Source organism: Trichechus manatus, unplaced genomic scaffold (assembly GCF_000243295.1).
Source record: "Trichechus manatus latirostris isolate Lorelei unplaced genomic scaffold, TriManLat1.0 scaffold00007, whole genome shotgun sequence".
NCBI lineage: Eukaryota > Metazoa > Chordata > Mammalia > Sirenia > Trichechidae > Trichechus > Trichechus manatus.
Window position 1 is genome coordinate 25,967,232 of NW_004443943.1, and position 20,080 is coordinate 25,987,311.

At 42.9% G+C, this 20,080-nt stretch overlaps 1 protein-coding gene across 3 annotated transcripts in view; it reads right to left on the reverse strand.

The window, feature by feature from the left end:
• The window catches only part of HPSE2 (heparanase 2 (inactive)), a 782,979-nt gene extending 764,594 nt beyond the window's left edge, over positions 1–18,385 (reverse strand). For 2 of the 3 annotated variants that reach the window (XM_004370016.1, XM_004370017.1), the window contains exons 1-2: positions 18,023–18,372; positions 14,871–15,028 (exon numbers count right to left, since the gene is read on the reverse strand). In XM_004370016.1, coding sequence (XP_004370073.1) covers positions 14,871–15,028; positions 18,023–18,312 — 448 coding nt within the window. In that variant the 5' untranslated portion in view covers positions 18,313–18,372. Of the gene's footprint in view, positions 1–14,870; positions 15,029–18,022 lie in introns of all 3 variants that reach the window. The other variant, XM_004370015.1, reaches the window with a different exon arrangement.
• Positions 18,386–20,080: the final 1,695 nt, after the last annotated feature.

The following is a 20,080-nucleotide window of genomic DNA, read 5'->3' on the forward strand; positions in this document are numbered from 1 at the left end:
ATTAGAGAAATGCAAATTAAAACCACAATGAAATACTATCTTACCCTGGCACTACTGGCATTAATCAAAAAACACTGGAAATAACAACTGTTGGAGAGGCTGCAGGGAGATCGAAACTCTTATGCACTGCTGGTGGGAATGCAAAATAATACAACCATTTTAGAAAATGATATGGCGCTTCCTTAGAAAGCTAGAAATAGAAATACTATATGATCCAGCAATCCCACCCCTAGGGATATATCCTAGGAAAATAATCACACAAATAGACATATGCACACCCATGTTCACTGCAGCATTGTTCACAATAGCAAAAAGATGGAAACAATCTAGACGCCCATCAGCAGAAGAATGGATAAACAAACTATGGTACATACACACAATGGAATATTAGGCAATGATAAAGAACAATGATGAATCTGTGAAGCATCTCATAACATGGATGAAACTGGAGAACATTATGCTGAGTGAAATAAGTCAATCACAAAAGGACAAATATTGTATGAGACCTTGTCTTAGTTATCTAGTGTTGCTATAACAGAAATACCACAAGTGGACAGTTTTAACAAAGAGAAGTTTATTTCCTTACAGTAAAATAGGCTACAAGTCCAAATTCAGGATGTCAGCTCCAGGGGAAGGCTTTCTCTCTCTCTTGGCCTTCTCATCAGTACTCCCTGGACTAGGAGCTTCTCGGTGTTCTGCTCCCAGCACTGCTTTCTTGATGGTATGAGGTCCCCCTCTTCTCTCTGCTCACTTCTGTCTTTTATATCTCAAGAGATTGCCTCAGGACACAGTCCAATCTTGTAGACTGAGTCCTGCCTCACTAACACAACTGCTGCCCATCCTCCCTCATTAACATCATAGAGGCAAGATTTACAACATATAGGAAAATCACATAATACTGGGAATCATGGCCCAGCCAAACTGATACACACATTTTTTGGGGAACATAATTCAATCCATGACAGACCTCTACTGTAAAAACTCATATAAAAGTTTACACACAAAAAGAAACAATCTTTGTTAGTTACGAGTGGTAACTTTGGTAAAGGGTAAGCCTGTACACAATACTGGGGAAGCCAGCACAGCTTGTACAAGGAAAGGTCATGGAAGCCCCATAGACACATCCAAACTCCCTGAGGGACTGAATTGCTGGGTGGAGGGCTCTGGGGACCATGGTCTCCAGGAACATCTAGCTCAATTGGCATAACACAGTTTATAAAGACAATGTTCTATGGCCTACCTTGGTGAGCAGCATATGAGGTCTTAAAAGCCTGTGAGCAGCCATCTAAGATACTCCACTGGTCTCACCCCTTCGGGAGCAAGGGAGAATGATGAGAACAGGATACAAGGAAAAGATTAACCCAAAGGACTAATGGACCACAGCTACCACGGCCTCCACCAGACTGAGTCCAGTACAGCTAGATGGTGCCCAGCTACCACCACTGACTGCTCTGACCAGGATCACAATAGAGGGTCCTGGACAGAGCTGGAAAAGGATGTAGAACAAAATTCTAACTCACAAAAAAAAGACCAGATTTACTGGCCCGACAGACTGGAGAAACCCCAAGAGCATGGCCCCCGGACACCCTTTTAGCTCAGTGGTGAAGTCACTTCCAAAGCTCACCATTCAGCCGGGGATTGGACAACCTCATAAAACAAAACAGGACTAATGAGGCACAGCAGTCCAGGGACAAGGACTAGTAGGCAGGAGGGGACAAGAAAGCTGGTGATAGGGAACCCAAGGTTGAGAAGGGAGAGTGTTGACATGTCATGGGGTTATTAACCATTGTCATAGGGCAATATGTGTACTGACTGTTTAATGAGAAACTATTTGTTCTGCAAACCTTCATCTAAGGAAAAAAAAAAAAAAAAGAATTATCTATGTGAGATTAAATTAACAGCAGCAACTCAAAAGGTTTGAAGGGAAGCCTAGGGGGCAGTGAGTTGAAGATAAAGGTGATGGAATAACTTGGAAAAGAATGGTGAGAATCGCAGCGCAACTGGAAGAATGTAATCAATGTCACTGAATTGTACATGTAGAAACTTTTGAAGTGGTGTAACTTTGGCTATGTATATTTTCACCAAAAAAAAGGTCCATCAAGGTCAAGAAGGGAGAGTGTTGACATGTTGTGGGGTTGTTAACCAATGTCATAAAACAATTATGTGTACTAACTGTTCAATGAGAAACTACTTGTTCTGTAAACCTTCATCTAAAGTACAATAAAAAAGGAAAAAAAAAAAAGAAAGATATCTTCAGCCAGGATTTCTTTCAAGGCACACAGTGATACACTATTTCAGCAAAAAGTCAAAATATTTTTAGTGTCACTTCCCATCCGTATCCAAAACTTTACAGAGTAGTTGTTTTACTAAAGGAAACCATACTTTGATGCATAGGGTTAGTTTTGCTGTGGCTGTTTTCTTGACATTTACTCCAAGACTGTATAAAGCTAAAAGGATTAAGATGGATAAAGGTGCTTAAAAAGACGTTAAGAGAAAAGAATTTAGATCTAGTTCCAATATGGAGAGAGAAATATGACACTACAGCACTGCTTTGTTAGAAACTATAGACGAACAGCAAACAGAAGTTCTTGCAAAAAAAAAAGTACCAATGGAAGAGTTAGAGAAAATGTTTAAATAACAGCTCATTCACATGTGGATTATTCTGTAGCCATTGAAAAACAAACCATAATTACTGGCTAAAAGGTTATCTAAATAAGCAAGTTGTTCAACAATATGATCTCACTTATATATTAAAAATTGTATATACATCTGTATGCACAGAAAAAGGTCTGAAAAGATACATTCCAGACTGTTAAAAGTGGTTATATCTATGGAATAGGACTAGGGGTAGGAAATGAAAGGAGACTTTCACTTTTTATTTTATATACATACTACTGAACTTGTATTAGTGAGCATGTATTACATTGGTAACTAATAAAATTAATAAAAAGTATAAGTCTTTAGAAGTATAAGAAAGAATGAAGCAATTAAGCATTAATCAGAAATATCCTATGAACTTAAAAAAAAAAAAGCAGAAAAAAATGAATGGAAGAGAGGTTATTTCCCTTAGTGTGTTAAGCTACCAAAAAAATGGCAAATAACCAACAAACAAGTATTTACTGAAGAGCAACTATGCAAAAGGCTCTATAGTAGACACTGTAGAAATCACAAAAACTATATGCTCTAGGAGGAGAGCCAAGTCTACATGACCATACACACACAAAAAGCTGGGAATATAAGGCAGAATAGGAAAATAGTCAAAGGAGTGATTTTTAGAAATTCACACTCAAATGTTTCATGAATTAATTAATTAATTAAATCTCTTTGAGCTGAGATAATAAAGAATTCATAGAGATGAAGGACAAACTTTGAAAGGTGAGTAGAATTCAGAAATGGATAGACAGTGGCAGGAAGATATAATGGGGTGAGGAACCCAGAGGGTTAGAAATTAAGAGAATGGCAGAGAGAGTAGGGGCTCTGTAAGGGGAAGCCACACCTGCTTGTGAACAGACTCAGGTTCCTATGGGTAAGAGAGGATAAAGTTGGTCAAGGAGGGTAGGATGAGTATAGAGAGAGGGTCATAGCAAGCTGGAAGAGACTGAGGAGGACTTGAGTTACTAGGCAAGGGTTGTAGCTGAAGGTTTCCAGCTGACAGTGCCAGGAGGAAAGTGGAGCTTCAGAAAGATTAATCAGACAGCAGGATGTAGAGAGGCTAGAGAGAGGGAACCCAGTGGAGATGCTACAGAGTCAGTATGAGGTGATGACTGCCTGAACCAGATGGGAACGGCTACAAGGGAAACAACAATAATTACCATTTAGCCTTGTTCTCAAACTTTCAAATCAGACTCCAGCTAATATAAATCCCTAGAGGAATGACCTTTGAAGCTGCTTTGGTAAAGGAATGGGGAACATTGTGCTGTTATGCTATAATCCACCACCAGTTGCCATCAATTGATTCCGACTCATGGTGACGCCATGTGTGTCAGAGTAGAACTGTGCCCCCTAGGGTTTTCAATGGCTGATTTTTCAGAAGTAGCTCACCAGGCCTTTCTTCCAAGGCACCTCTGGGTAGACTAAAACTGCCAAACTTTTGGTTAACAGTCAAGCCTGTTAACTGCCTGCACCACCTAGGAACTCCTATGTTATAAAAGGGGTGGTGAAAATCACCAGCTTTGAAGTGAAGCTGACCTGGATTCAACCATAGCTCTGCCATTTACTAGCACAGTTACTTAAATAACCTCTGAGAACTTGGGCAGAATATATAACCTCTTGGTTCCTTGGTTTCTTCATCTTAAGTGATAATAAAAGTATTCTCCAAATAAATTTAACAAAATCTCAGTTCAAAGAGAAAAATAACGGAGGGAGGTATGAAGGAAGGGTTTTCTTGAAACCTCACTGTTATCAGTTCCCCTTTCCCTTCTCTAAGCTTCACTGGGCTTAGAACTTGGGAAAAGAATAAGACAGACTATGGTACTAGTTTTTACATAAAAAATAATTCTAAAATTGCACAGCAATTTGATGGTAACCTTCCAACAACTTTTCAAATATTCGTATTTCTCTGCTTTTTTCCCTGCCATTTTCCTTACATCAGTCACACTGTTAATCCATTTCTACTACTCTCTTCAATGCATCTACTTCCAAAACACATCTCCTTCTCAAAGGAACTAATAAGCTCTATCTCACTTTGAATCAGTTGTTCTACTCCTTCAATATGTCCTAAAATGTGACAACTGTCTCTTTTAGTTGTCCATGTCTCCCTGTAATTATTCTTCCATTGTTTTACCTAACAACTACTTTGTGTCCTCACCCACAAGATCTTTGAATATTCTCATAGGAAGAACTACACCACAGATTTTTTTAATGTCCCACAGTGCTTAGTATAGGGCTTTTAGGTGATAAATAAATCGATGGATGAATAAATAAAACAACGAATGAATGAAAGATTGAATCCTTTTCTTATCTAAATGTGGTGAAGAGAGTAGAGGACTAGGTTGTAGTCCTGACTCTACCAACTACTCATCTGTATGACCTAGAGCAAGTCACATTTTGAGTCTCAGTTTCTTCACCCATGAAAAACAAACAAAAAACCTGTCTCATAAGGCTGGTTTAAGAATTAAAATGAGATAACATATATAAACATAATAAGAGCTCAATATCTTTAATGATGTTAAACGATAGCATCATTATTCACTCCTAAGGCTGAGTTAAGACTCCTCCTCCAAGGCACATCTTCTGATTACTCCAGCTCTCACTTAACCCCCTTCTCAGAACCCCAACAGTCCTTACAGCTTGTTCTACATCCTTTAAACTCTGAATATATCCTATCTTGTTCTTGTCACTATTATTTCCTACGGATTAGCCTTGTGTCTCTGAGGAGATTTTTAATTTGCAGAATCTTAGAATTAGTGCTACATGTAGACAACTTTTCTTCATTTTACAAATAAAGAAGGCTTCATGAGGGTTAACGACTTGCCCAACGCACACAGTTAATTAGTGGAAGAAATGAGACTAAACTAGTGGAAGAACTGAGACTAGTCCCGAAGTCTTCTTTGTGAAGCTCATAACAGAGGCTCCACATAAGTCTGTAGGTTTAAGGACCGACGTCATTGGGTCCCTGCCCCACAACTTATTAGCTGGGTGGCCTTGAGCAAGTTATATAACTGCTTTGTGCCTTAATTTTCCCATTTGTTAAATGGGGAAAACAGTACTTTTCTCATAGGATTGTTGAGACAAATGTGTTAATGTATGTCCATTGCTTAGAATAGTACCTGGCACATAATAAAAACAAAAACCAAACCAGCTGCTGTGGAGTCGGCACATAATATTCACTCAATAATGCTAACCAACAAAAAACCCGTTGCCGCTGAGTCAATTCTGGCAGATAGCGACCCTATAGGACAGGGTAGAACTTCCCCATAGGGTTTCCAAGGAGCAGCTGGTGGATTTGAATTGCCAACCTTTTGGTGAGCAGCCGAACATTAACTGCTGTGCCACCAGGGCTCCCAATAATGCTAGATAATATTATTATCGTTATTAGGCTTAGGCTGCAGAGAAACATCCATTCTTCCATATTATTTTAGAGACAGTGCCCCAAATGTGGGCAATTTACCTTTCCCAGCTTTCCAACTTCACTCCCTGCCTTTTATCCTTCAAAATGTGTTTGCCTTTCCAGAACAAGTGAAAATAAGATAACGGTTTAATGCCCAACTCTCTCAATACAAACATATAGGTACATACACACATCCCATCTTTTCTAAACATGTAGCTTATATTGTTCACTCTTCATTCTCCACCACACAAAAAGCAACAGACATGTATTAAGGTTTGTAAATAACATATTTTGTCTGACCCAATGTATGTGTCTGTTCCATGCAGTGGGATGATGGTTATGTCTATAAGGTTTTTTGTGTGTCTGTCAATGCCAGTGTGTTTTGATTATAAATTCCTAGAGACAAAAATGATGTCTGCTTATGTCAATCAAACATAAACTCTGGGACACTTAGACTAAATTAGACTGGATATTCAGAGAGGAACTTCAGAAAAGTTCAGAGAAAGAGGGAGAGATTAATGAGGACCAGATTAGTAGAAGGCTTAATGAAAGAGGGAACTTGGGCAGAGCTTTGAAGGACAGGTTAAGAATTTGACTCCAGAGATGGAAGATGATTGTTCATGGTGGAGGAAGCAGCAGTCAAAAAAACAAACAACGTATTGCATCCGGCAAATCTGCTGCAAAAACAATAACATCAGATAACAACGCAAGACTAGAACACAGGACAGAGCAACAAGATATTGACTCAGATAGGGAAGTCGAAAGTGTATCAAACCTAAAACATTGAAAATGGGGAAACAGAGATATCAATATGTAAAAAAGGACAACATTAAAACAAAAAAGAGGGACTTAAAAATTGCAGATATAGATTTTTCATATGGAGGGGAAGTCAAGGTGATATAAAGAAATAAAAGACTGGTATAAACTTAGAAAAATAGGGGTAAATATTAAGGTAACCACAAAGGAATCTAACAATTCTACAAATCAAAATGAAAAAGCAGAAAAATATAAAGACTCAGCAAACACAAAATCAACAACAATGAAAAAGATTTAAAAAAAAATACTTAAAGAAAAACGACTCAGCACAGAAAATTAAGGGGAACAAAGAAACCGTGAACAACACAGACATCAGGATGACAGCACTAAACTCATACCTATCAATAATTACGCTGAATGTAAACAGACTTAATGCACCAATAAAGAGACAGAGAGTGGCAGATTGGATAAAAAAGCATGATCCGTCTATATGCTGCCTACAAGAGACGCACCTTAGACTTAAAGACACAAACAGGCTAAAATTCAAAGGATGGAAAAAACTATATCAAGCAAACAACACTCAAAAAAGAGCAGGAGTGGCAATATTAATCCCTGACAAAACAGACTTTAAAGTAAAATCCACCACAAAGGATAAGGAAGGGCAATATCTAATGATTAAAGGGTCAATACACCAGAAGGACATAACTATAATAAATACTCACACACCCAACAACAGGGCTCCAAAATACATAAAACAAACTCTAACAGCTCTGAAGAGAGCACTAGACAGCTCCACAATAGTAGTAGGAGACTTCACCACGCCACTTTCGGTGAAAGACAGAATATCCAGAAAGAAGCTCAACAAAGACACGGAAGAGCTAAATGCTACAATCAACCAACTTGATTTCATAGACGTATACCGAACACTCCACCCAACAGCAGCCAGGTATACTTTCTTTTCCAACGCACATGGAACATTCTCCAGAATAGACCACGTATTAGGCCATAAAGCAAGCCTTAACAGAACCCAAAACATCAAAATATTACAAAGCATCTTTTCTGACCATAAAGCCATAAAAGTGGAAATCAGCAACACAAAAACAACGGAAAAAAATCAAACACATGGAAACTGAACAACACCTTGCTAAAAAAGTAATGGATTACAGAAGAAATTAAGGATGGAATAAAGAAATTCATAGAATCAAATGAGAATGAAAACATATCCTACCAGAACCTTTGGTACACAGCAAGAACAATGCTCAGAGGTCAGTTTACAGCAATAAATGTGCACATCCAAAAAAAAGAAAGGGCATAATTAAAACATTAACCCTACAACTGGAACAAGTAGAAACAGAGCAGCAAAAGGAGCCCTCAGGAGCCAGAAGGAAGGAAATAATAAGAATTAGAGCAGAATTAAATGAAATAGAGAATAGAAAAACAACTGAAAGAGTTAACAAGTCCAAAAGCTGGTTCTTTGAAAAGATCAACAAAATTGATAAACCATTGGCCAAACTGACAAAAAACAAATCTGCTGCGAAAAGCCTCTTAGAATATTAAAAAGCAAAGATGTCACTTCGAGGACTAAGGTGTGCCTGACCCAAGCCATGGTATTTTCAATCGCCTCATATGCATGCGAAAGCTGGACAATGAATAAGGAAGATCAAAGAACAGATGCCTTTGAATTGCGGTGTTGGCAAAGAATATCGAATATACCATGGACTGCCAGAACAAACGAAACTGTCTTGGAAGAAGTACAGCCAGAATGCTCCTTAGAAGCAAGCATGACAAGACTACGTCTTATGTACTTTGGACAAGTTATCAGAAGGGACCAGTCCCTGGAGAAGGACATCATGCTTACTAAAGCAGAGGGTCAGTGAAAAAGCAGAAGACCCTCAAAGCGATGGACTGATACACAGTGGCTGCAACAATGGGCTCAAACAATGCAACAACTTTGAGTATGGTAGGACCAGGCAGTGTTTCATTCTGTTATACACAGGGTCGCTATAAGCTGGAACTGACTCAATGGCACCCAATTACAACAACAACAGGCATTCAATAAATACTTGTTAAATGGAATTGAATTTCCAGAAACATTTATGTGAAATAAAATGAGATATTGAAAAATGAGTAAGTTCAAGGCAAACATGTATTTTCGTCTTGTGCTGTTGCTATTATATGTCTTCATTGATGGAATGGGAAAAAAAAAGAAAATTAACTACCTCAGAATTAATTAAAAGAATGAATTAACTTTACTAAGACTGGGAAGACTTCCTGGAGAAAGGAGAACAACAATAATAATAGCTGTATAGTGCCTTAGAATTTATACATTCATCATTTAGGATTTCAGAAGCTCTCTGAATAGAAAATCTTCAGGAGATGGACATAAAAGATATTTGAAAGTTGTGAAAAGGCACTGTTAAATTGAGAATTGGAAAAGCAGGCATAGAAACTACAAAAGGCTAATAAGGAAAAGCAAAGGTAAAGGCAAGGAAAAAACAGATACAATGGGAAAAAAATAGTGTAGTTCAGTGTAAGGCTTTAAAACAGGTGGTGAAGTTCATTTAATTGCATGAAACCAAGACAACTTAGACTACCAAAGCTTAAAACAATAAAGAATGTCATTAAAATAAGCATTAAGAATGGACTTCATGGGAATGTGTGTTAAAGATGAAAAATGGATAAAATCTTCATGTATGCATTCATTCATTCATTCATCATTTGCCTCCACTTCCCTAGTGCTTTAATGGTGCTATTAACCTATTATGCACCCAAAAATACTTGCTGAGGGCCTACTATGTTCCATACATAATGCTAGGCATCGTGGGACATATAATAGAGAATTAGATGTGGTCCCATTCTACAAAGAACTTGCATTCTAGCTGGAAAGGTAAAATAAATAAATATATGTGGGGAAAGTTAAATAACAAAACAAGGCAAGAGGGGCAAAAAGAATAGCACAGAAAGTAAAAGCTACAGCAGTTCAGAGAAAGAAGAAATCACTATGGAATGACCTGTTCGAGAAAGGCTTCATGAAAAGAAGGAACATTTGCAATGTGCCTTTAAGAATTGGGTAGGGTAAAGGGTTGGATTTGAATAGAGCCTACAGAAAGGCATCTGAGGCAGAGATACACTGGCTGCACAAAGGTATGGGGTTAAGATAAAGAAGGTGCTTTAAGGAGACTTTGATCAAGTATGGTTGTAATAAAAGGTGTATGGAAACACAGGTAGAAAAGGTAAGCTGATACTGGAATGTGAAAGACTTTGCCGAGTTCAGGAGTTTGAACATTTTCTGTATGCACTCCAAAAATAATCAAGGTTTTTGAGCAAAAGTGACATGATGAACGTGATATTTTAGAAATATTAAGCCAGCTTTTGATGTGCATGATAAATGGTGTACATCTCGACTAAAGATATGGTTGTGGCAGTAAAGAGACAGGCATACAAATAGAGGGCACAGTAATATGTAACAAAGAAAGGCAGACTGGAGCAAAATAAACTTAAGAACAAAAGATTAACCAAGATTTCTTTGTTGGTTGTAAGTAAACCATAACATCACACAGAACAGAGAGGAAGTTAGGCAAAGGGTAAGATTTCTAGGGTATGAAGAACAATTTTATTTTTATTTCCTCCATGATTACGGTGTTTGTATGGAATTCAGGCTGCCTGAACAGAGAGGAATAGGTAGGTAATTGTATTAAAGGAGTAACCAGAGACGCTCCTAGAGTGACACATAAACAGCGACTTTACAAAGTTAGAGAAGACAAAGTTGCATTAATGTGCTCAAAAAAGTATTCAGAAAGTGAAAGCACATGACTTGTCAACTGCATTATTAATGGTATAATTAGCGGAAAATAAGCAAAACAAAAAAAAAACCACATCAACATAGCAATATGAATGAATTAAACAGAAATTTTGCCCAAGCCGGAACTATCAGTTCATTTTAAAATGTTAGTATATAAACAAAGCTGAAAATAAATCTCTTCTCTCATTACAAAAAAAAAAAAACTTACGTTTTTCAACTCTTTTCCTTAAAGATAACTGTCCCTATATTCTCTTACTCTTCTCAAAAAATTCCCTAAATCTGTTTCCTTCCTTCTCTATAATCTTTGGCCTCGCCTAATCTTACTCATTCCTTTATCCCATTTAAAACTTTAAATATATATGTTGGAAATTTTCTCAAATTGCCGTTAATAAAACCAAGAATCCTTAGCCTTTATTTAGTGCTTTGCAGTTGACAAAATATTTCACACAAAATACCTCTTAGAACTCCTACAGAAGCAGTGTGAAGCAGGTATTATTATCACCCATATGTTACAGAGAATCAGCAAGTTCAGGACCATACAGTCATAAGTGGCAGAGGCAGCGCAGGCTTTCTAACTCCAAATTTCATATTCTCCTCACTGTATCAATCAGTTTCACAGTGTGCCATTAGGTGTATCTCATTACTCAAAATGTATGTTATTATTCTGAATTATGTTTAAGTAAATACATCCTTTAAAAATTATAACAATAATTAGGTACCTTTATGCCCAAGTGTCTATTACAGGGTCATATATATTGAGAAGATGTAAGAATGGCCTGGGGGCTTTGGACCTCCTCATCTAACTTCACAAGGGGGGAGGAGAATCATTATCAGCGTCAACAGCCCAAGACTGATTGCTGTGAGGTAGAGGTCAGACATACCTCCACCCTCAAACGTTTTTACCAATTCTGACACCAGCCGTCCCTCCCAAGGCACTCTCCATTTCTCTGCTGGGTTTTATAATTCGTTGCAATGTCCACACAAAACTCACAGACCATACTCACAGTTATGGGGTTTATTAGGGAAGTAACAGGTTACAATTCAGGATCAGGAATGACTCAGGATATAGTTCTTCAATCCGAACAGCCTCTCCTCAGCCATGCCCACAGGCAGCCTCTCTCTGGCCCTCAGCCCCACGGCCTAGCCTCTGCCCTGCTCAGGCAAGTGTTACAAAGCTCTTTAGCTCTGCCAATAAGTGCCCAGAGGTGCACCACTCCATTAGGAAGCCTCCTGCCCAACGGCTCTCAGCTCCCTTGCTCCGTGGATTGGCACACCCACTGTAGTTGCCTCATTCCGTGGGCCAGAAAGCCCACCGCGCCATCTTGCACTGGTCTCCTGGCTCTGCTGCCACTGTTTCTCTGCCGCCACTTCTCATCATATCGTGCCGTCTCTGGTGTTACAGCTCTCTCTCTGTGGCTCCTGGGTCTAGGAGGTTCTTGACACTGGGACCCTAGGTCCAAAGGATGCGCTCTGCTCCTGTCTCTTCTTCTTGGTGGTAGTGAGATCCCCCCTTCTGCTCTGTGATTGGCTCCCTTTTGAGCCTACCAGGACGACAAGACTAACCAATCCCCTTGTTAGGGTCCCACACATCTTATTTGCATGGTCCCACTCCCCCCAACAGGGTTTCATGCCCCTTATTTGCATTATTAGCGAGTTCTCCAATCCCCTTGGTGGGCCAGAAGCACCTTATTTGCATAGCCCCACCCAATCACTGTGTGGCAGTCACAAAGACTAGGGCTAGAAGGGCTATATTAACTAATTCACTGCACCACAGAAGACCTAATTATTTTGTGATGCTCATGATGGTGACAATTATCTCTGAACGAAAAGTGACAACCGAAGTATGTTTACAAAATTATGGAGGGCCCAATACCAAAAAACGTTCTTGCCTTGAATTCCGCAGTGCAACATAGAACAACAAAGACTATGTCGGTGATTTAAGGATATACGAGCATCAAAGGGCAGAAATAGGGCATTCCTACTCTCTTTAACTTTGCTAAGGCCTCAAATACTGACATAGTTCAGAGTATCTTATTACCAGGGAGACATAAACCAAAAGGAGTTCAGCTAGGAGCAATAAAACAGATTAGTCTGGAAGGACTGACTTTAAAGAAAGTTTTTAAAAAATTAAATCCAGGTAGTCTAGATAAAAAACAGCTATGAGGAAACTTATTTTTGAAGCTCACACTCACATTAAAGACTAAAATTATTTTGATGTCTAAAAAATGCAAAGAGGGATAGCTGTAAATATTTGGAGAATGTTTATAAATGGAAAATTTAGGAGAAATTTTCCAGCAAAAACCTATGGCACAGAAAAACTCTCTCCCCCAGGAGTGGTGAAAACTACATTCCTAAAGATATTTAATACCAGGTTGGACAAAACAAGAAAAGGATTCCATATGGAATGGTCCTGTGCTGGCCCCTGAAGTGGTGGAAGGACTGAAGATGACCTCTTAGATCTTTTCCATTTCTAATTTTTTTAATTCTATGAAGTTTTACAGGACACGGCCTTCTGCCAATTTCCTTTCTCCTCCTGATGCCCACTTTCTCCTTTTACAAACGGAAACAAATCATATCCTTCATTATAAGCAGATCTCATTGTTCTCAATGATTTATCAGTAGTATAATTCTAGGTACAAATTTGAGAGAAAAAAGCCAATTCCTAAATTTATAATGGTCTTTTTTCCCCCAGAGATTCCTGGGGCTCTTACAAGTTTTTCCACAGACTAAAAAGGAAGTAGTTCAAATTAATTCAAAGAAGAGTTGTTTCATCAGGAAAACCACTAAGATTTTCCCTTCTTGAGTCTGAACACGGAACTGACAGTGACCCTGGGAACTATAAGGCCCTGGGTCAAATTACCATCCAAGCTGCTGTTCAGGATTATCTTTTATCTTGCAGCACAGTGACAGTACAATTTACGTGAAACCCACATTTTTAGGGCAATGACTTTTATCTTTGGAAAGATGTAGCCTTAAACACCTACCCACTAATTTCCTGGCTTTGGCAAATGCTATAAAAGAGTAAGTCCTATTCATGCTTCAAACTCAAGAAGCGTCAACCATGCCCTTTTTTCCCATCCTGGCACTTCAAAAAAATGTTCCTCAGTTACTCTTGAGATAGATACCAATACCTTCCCTGAAGGTGAAAGCCCAGAAAATACAAGAGCATTTCCTCAGTGTGCTGATTTAAAGGACTAGATATAACAAAATCCAGAGGGTTATGAAAGCCTGGCCTTGGGCCCTTTAAAAATAAAACTATAGCTCAGTTATGAAAAGGGACAGCAGAGCAGAGACAGCCCTCCAAGAATAGACACTAATGCCTCTTTTATTCAGTCCAAACATCCTCAGTGGCTGAAGACCCACCAATTCCCACCTGAAAGTGTATTCCTCTACCCATACAAAAAGCTCATGGATATTAACACCAAACCCTCTAAACAGTTTTTTTTTTTTTTTAATACCATTTTCATTTTTCCCTACTAAAAAACGAGACTGTTCAAACCTAAAAAGACTGGCTTCTCACAATGGAATTGGATTTGGCGTCTTCAAAGCCCTTCCAACACTTAACTCATCTTCTCCTCGCAGGGCAGAAGGTTGGTATTTATAATCCCATTTTAAAATTGAGAAAAACTGTAGACTCTGAGATTAAGCAGTCTGAAGGAGAACCCACTCTGGAGATTTTAAAATCTTCCTCAACGCGGGACCAGTCTAAAAGGAATTACTGCAGAAAACTTTAGAGTAAGTTTCAAACACAGCTGAATCTCTTGTATCCTCCATCCCAGGAAGGCAAGAAATTTTTTAAAAAGAAAGAAAGAAAAAAGGGGGGGGCACTTTTTCCTAGAATCTGAGGAATGAGACTTGACCCTGACCATTTAGTAAACTATGAACCTGCTGAATTTTCTCAAGAAACCCACTGCACCTTCTCCCCACAGAATAAGCCTGCCAAAAGTCCTAGTGGGTTCTGGTTACCAGTTCGCAGTCTCAGGGACTCTGCAACCCAAAGAAAGGCCGGCAGCAGGGATAAGGACAACCTGACGACCCCATTTGCGTAATCACTCCAGGAATCCACTGCCCGCAGCTACCAGCTACGTTTAGGGGACGTTCAACGGGGTTCTCCTCCAAATCAGCTGCTCCCTACACACAGACACACACAGACACACACAGACACACACACACAGACACACACACACACACCGGGTGCTCGCTGTCGCTCCCCAAACTTCTCCCACCCGCCCACCCCGCCAGAATGGGAATCAAGTTTCTCACCATCCTCGTAGTTTTTGAGATAGTAATCTGGGCCAGGGCCCCCGCGGCTTTTCGCGGGGTTCCTCAGGTTCTGGAACTGCAAGAAGTCAGTCCTTTTGCCCCCGAAGCGCAGAAAGGCGGGCGAAAGTCCCCGGGCCAGGGTCACCAGGCGCTTGGAGCTGCAGGGTAGAGAAAGAGAGAGGAAAGGATCCGGGAGGAAGACGAGAGCGCGTGGGACGCCGAGGAAAGCCCTCTTTGCACTCCCCGCGGGCGACCGGGCCCGGGCCCGGCACTCTGTGCCTGCGCACGGGGCGCCAGCCCTCCGCAGCCCCTTGCCCCTGCCCGCCTGACCCTCGGCCGCCCGGCTCCCGGGGCTACGCCAACGGCGCCCAACCGGCCCCGAGGTTCTCTCCCTCAGCTCCCCTGACGCTGTTCACAAAAGGTACTGGTTATAAAAGGGTTAGAGATTGGGTTTGTTAGCGTGGGGGGGGGGGGCGGGAGAGGCACTTCTGCTGCGAACACCGAACTAAAGAGCAGTCGCCCAGCTCCTGCCACTGCCCAGAAGGCGCTCCAGTCTGGGACGCGCAGTGCGCGGGCTGCCGGGCCCCGACTTGTGCCAAGCTTATACCCAGAAAGTGGGGACCCGCCTCCGCGGCTCCAGGGGCACCACAGTCTCTGTGGAGAAAATTAACCTGCCTTCTTTCTCTCAGACCAGGCCTGGCGCCTGAAATCAAGTTGATTCCGACTTTTTTTTTCCTAATGCCAAAGTTGATTTTCCTTTCCACTACTCTGTAACAACCGCATTCATCTCCCAAACTCCCGGACGGGAGAGATTCCCGGGGTAAATCCTTGCCTTTCCAAGAACAGACCAGCCCGCCAGTAAAAGCTACGTCTCTTTGGCCCCTGAAATAATTCAGCCTTATCTCAGAAAAGGTATCATCCTCCCCAACCCCCGAGTTAGGCTCCATCTTTTTTCTTCTCCACTTGGGGCTGTTTGGAAGCACTAGGGGGAAAAAGTAAAGTGAGTTTTGCCGGCATGTGGAACCTGCACGTCGGAGGAAACTCAAGTAGTACCAGAACAATGGCACTGACATCTATTTAGGCTCAGGATTTCCATAAACTAGGTTAAAAAAAAAAAAAAAAAAGCCACCGGCTGCTGCTTTGAGAACGGGTAGAGAAGGAGCAATGCAGATGCTGTTACTGCTGAGCGGACCTTCTCTGGCATTCCGGATCTGTACGGTATTTTTAACGCTTTGCTGATTCAGGTTCTGAAAATCCAAGCTCAAATGAGAAGCTAAAGACATCATAAAGGGCGTGGATATGAGAGAAAAAAAAACAAAGACTCTTCCTTCGGAGAATTTCTGAGATGTCCGGTAGCGGGAAGGGTCGTATGGCCAAAGACTCCAGAACGCGTTTCAAGGCGGGCACCGGTAGCCGTCTCTTGGCCGGGGCTGGCAGAGGAGCCGGCTCTGAGGCAGAAGCGTCCACGCGAGGCCGGCCCCGGGGGGCAAACGGCATTTCCAACACCCGTCCATCCGGAAACCTGCGCAGCCAATGCAAATGCGCCCCGCCACAGCTTCTTCCCCTCAAAGCTCCCTCTCAGGATCATTTCTGCGGCCAGCATTTTAGCGCGAGCAGGCTGATTTTTTAAAAAAGTAAACCCGGAGGAGTCGGCGCAGCTGGAGAAAGGCTATGCTGTGCGGCGTGCGTTTCGGAAAACCCCTCTCAGACCCCACACTCTGACGAGCTCAGAGACGCGCTTTGCCTCACGGAAGAGCTTTTGCGGAGGAAGCCGGCCGGCGCGGGGCTGTTCCCGCCTTCCCGGCAGAAGCACCGGCCGGAACCGAAACGGCCTCCGCGGCGGCACCCGAGTCCTCCGGCTACGCTCCCTTCACAGGGAAGGCGCGCTCCACTTGGCGCCTCCCGCTACCTGCAGTGCCTGCAGACCCCAGCGAGGCCAAGGGCAGACCCCTGGAGCGAAGGGCGGGCGCATCGCGGGCAGCAAAACTCTAATTTCGCATTGAGTAAAAATACTCACGGAAGACGCGCGGCCGACGCGGCTTCAGGGCAGAGGAATGGCACGAGGGGCGTTCGGGGCTCTTCTGGAGCCCACAGCTAAGGCTCCCATTTGGAGGGAATTTTTAAAAACTCAACACTTGATTATGACATTGCAGACGATTTCTTCTTCTTCTTTTTTTTTTTTTAACACCGCAACTCTGTCCCTGATGGGAAGGGATCGTGGTTGCCTTACTGCTAAACAGCAACCCGGGGACAGAGGGAGCCCAGTCAAATTCCACCCCTAGCGCAAAGGCAAGTCGTGATCACAAACCTCCCCGGTCGCTAATCTGCCGGTGCCCAGTTCAGACCTTCGAAACATCTCCCGAGTTTTTTCTAGGACCTTTTACGCTCCCCTTATATACGCTGTGACCGGAGCAAAGATTTTTTTTTTTTTTTCCTTAAAGAAAAACTAAACTCTGCAGTTACCGCAGGAGATTTGAGGGGGAGGGACTGGGGGGCCATTTCGTCTATAAAAAGCTCCTTACAAAGTCCTTAAATCTGGAAACGACAGCCGAAGATATAAAATTAAAAAATTTAAATCCAATCCAATTTGCCCACCGCTCAAGCCTCTGCTTAAATTCGTTTCTGTCTGGGAGTGGGAGAGAACTGACGAAACCATCTTTCCGTGAAAAATTCCACTTTCGTGCAATCCCCGCTTGAACACTCACAGACACACACGCAGACACGCACTCACATACAGACACACGCACACACGCACACACACATCCATTCCTCTCGGATCTTTGTTGCTCGAAACCATTTCTTCACTTCTGTAACTGCCCTGAACATCTTGTTTCTTTTTCAGAAGGAGATGGGGAGGCTAATTGTGGATATATGTAAGCATAACATTTTTTCAGTCATAACTGATAAGTTTCTGAAATGCCTTCTGCATTGCAAACATGTGCATCTTAATAGAAAACATTGCTTTTCTCAATCACCAGTTACAGCCTCACAGCAAATATTCCAGGAGGAGGAAAACCTCCTTTCTTCTCTTTGAGAGATCCGCTTGGCTTATTCTTCTTCTTTTTCCCCCTTTTGGATGGGGTGTCGGAAGGGGTGGGGGGGGGTTGTTACTTAAAAAAAAAAAAAAAAATCCATCGAAGCCCCTGCCTTACCTTAAGAAATCGAGCCAGCCATCATGAATGATGGACGGATCCAGCTGCAGAGAGAGGAAGTTCTCATTGACTGTCCTGACTGGGTTCTTGGTGCTCACATCAAGTAGAATCAGGGTCTTTTCCTTCAAACCTGGAGCTCTGTCTACAGGCAAGGGTCTCCTGTCTCCAGCTTGGGAGGAAAGGGAGAAATGGAGCAATAGAACTAAGAAGAGAGCCACCAGGACTAGGCACGCGGGGGGGCGGGAGTTGCTGGAGGGCATGGCTGCAGGGAAGACACAGAGCACCCTCATTAAATCCCTCTGATTTAAACCTCTCTTTCTACAGGGTCTCGCTGGTGACTAATTGTCCTTATCTAAAGTGTGTGTCTGTCTGCCTCCCCCCCCCCTTTTTTTCCCCTTCCTTTTTTTTCTCCCTCTCTCGCTTTTTTCTTCTTCTTCTTCTTCTTTTTTTTTTTTTTCAGTGTTTTGGTGCTGGTGGAGCGAACTCACGCCCCTAGCCAGCCTTCTCGGCGACTCGTGCCAAGAGTACTCGTTCACCAGCACCGCCCCTTTAAGAGATTTCGACTGCAGACATTTTTTAACTTTTTAAAGGTAAAGTGGGGGGAGGCGGAGTAGGAGGAAGGGGTGGCGTTGTACCCTCCTGATTTAACCCTCTAGGGTTAGAAAGTGGAGGGAAGGATCGAAACAGTACTCTTGTAACATTTTGGGTTTGGGGCGGCACGTCTTGGTTTATTTCCCTTCCTGCGAGGTTCTGGTGGGGGAGGGGGGGCAGTTCAAGCTCCCACCCCGACCCAAGAGCCCCAGCGCCAGCCCGGGGCGCGCTAGGGAAAAGCGTCCGCACTGGCGGTGCTGCTGTTTGTCGTGTCAGCGTTCAGCATTTCGTCCGCTCAGGGCCCTTCTCTTTGGGTTGTAGCAGCAATAGCAAGGGTGGTTAAGTTGCAGAGGGGCCCTGCGGCGACTGTGATTCCTGCCAAAGCAGAAGACTGGGTGGACGCGAGCCCGGACCTCTACAACGCGCTGGGCAGCCGCACAGAGGCATCATCAGTAGGGCAAAGGGTGGTGAGCAAGAAGATACAGCGTGACCAGGTCAAAGGGCGTAGAGGGGCCCGGTCTGCGCCGTGGCTCAGCTCTGCCTGCAGCTGAGGCGAAAGGGTGTTGGCGGCTTCAATCTGCCCTGGCTTGGCCAAATCAAAGCGACCTGGTCTATGCTTGGAAAATCAGGGCAGCACTGCGCCCATTTGAGCCACTGTTTGGCCACTGAGCTCCACTGCACAGGCGAGGCCGCCTCTCCAGCCCCTCCTCAAGGTCAACCGCTGGGTTCACCCCTCCTGCCAGGGAAGCACGCCTTTATAGAGAGGAGCAGAGTAGCACTGTAGGGTTTTCCAATTCGGCCCGCAGTCCAAAGCCCGTCCGCAGGTACCTCCTGGTTGCGGGAGACAAGACGCAGCTGCGGCGCGGATTGGCCCCCTACTTACTCCCCCCACCCCCACACACACCCTCACTCATCGAGCGCCCACCCACAGGAGTTTGCAGACCGAGTTCCGGGTCCCGCCCTCAAGTGCAGGAAAAAAGACTGGGTCCTTTGCTTCAGTCGTTGGGCCCCATTTTCAGCTTCTTCCTGGGACAAAATGGGCCTAAATGGCATACGGAGAGAACTACTTTATGCATAAGCGTCCTAGGGCCTCAACAAAGCTTCTAAAACGCAAAGCAAACGTTTTTCCCAGGGGTGGACGTACAAGGGGCAGTCTCAGACCCCAGCAAGCACCCTAATGGCAATCTGCACCCCTCCCCCACACACACTTGACTCCCCTTAAACCAAAAAACCAAACCCCCTGCTGTCCAGTCGACTCCAACTCAAAGCAACTCCCCTTAGATGGGATTAATAAATCTGAAAAGCGCTGCATTAGATGACCTTCAACCACCACGGTTCCTGAGGAGTCTGTACCAATTTAAGCAACTGAGAAATCCAGAAGTTAGTTTGGATTAGGCTGGGAAGTGTCAACGTAGACCTAAAAGTAGGACTGCACAAAATGAGGCCAAAGGAAAAAGAAAATCCAAG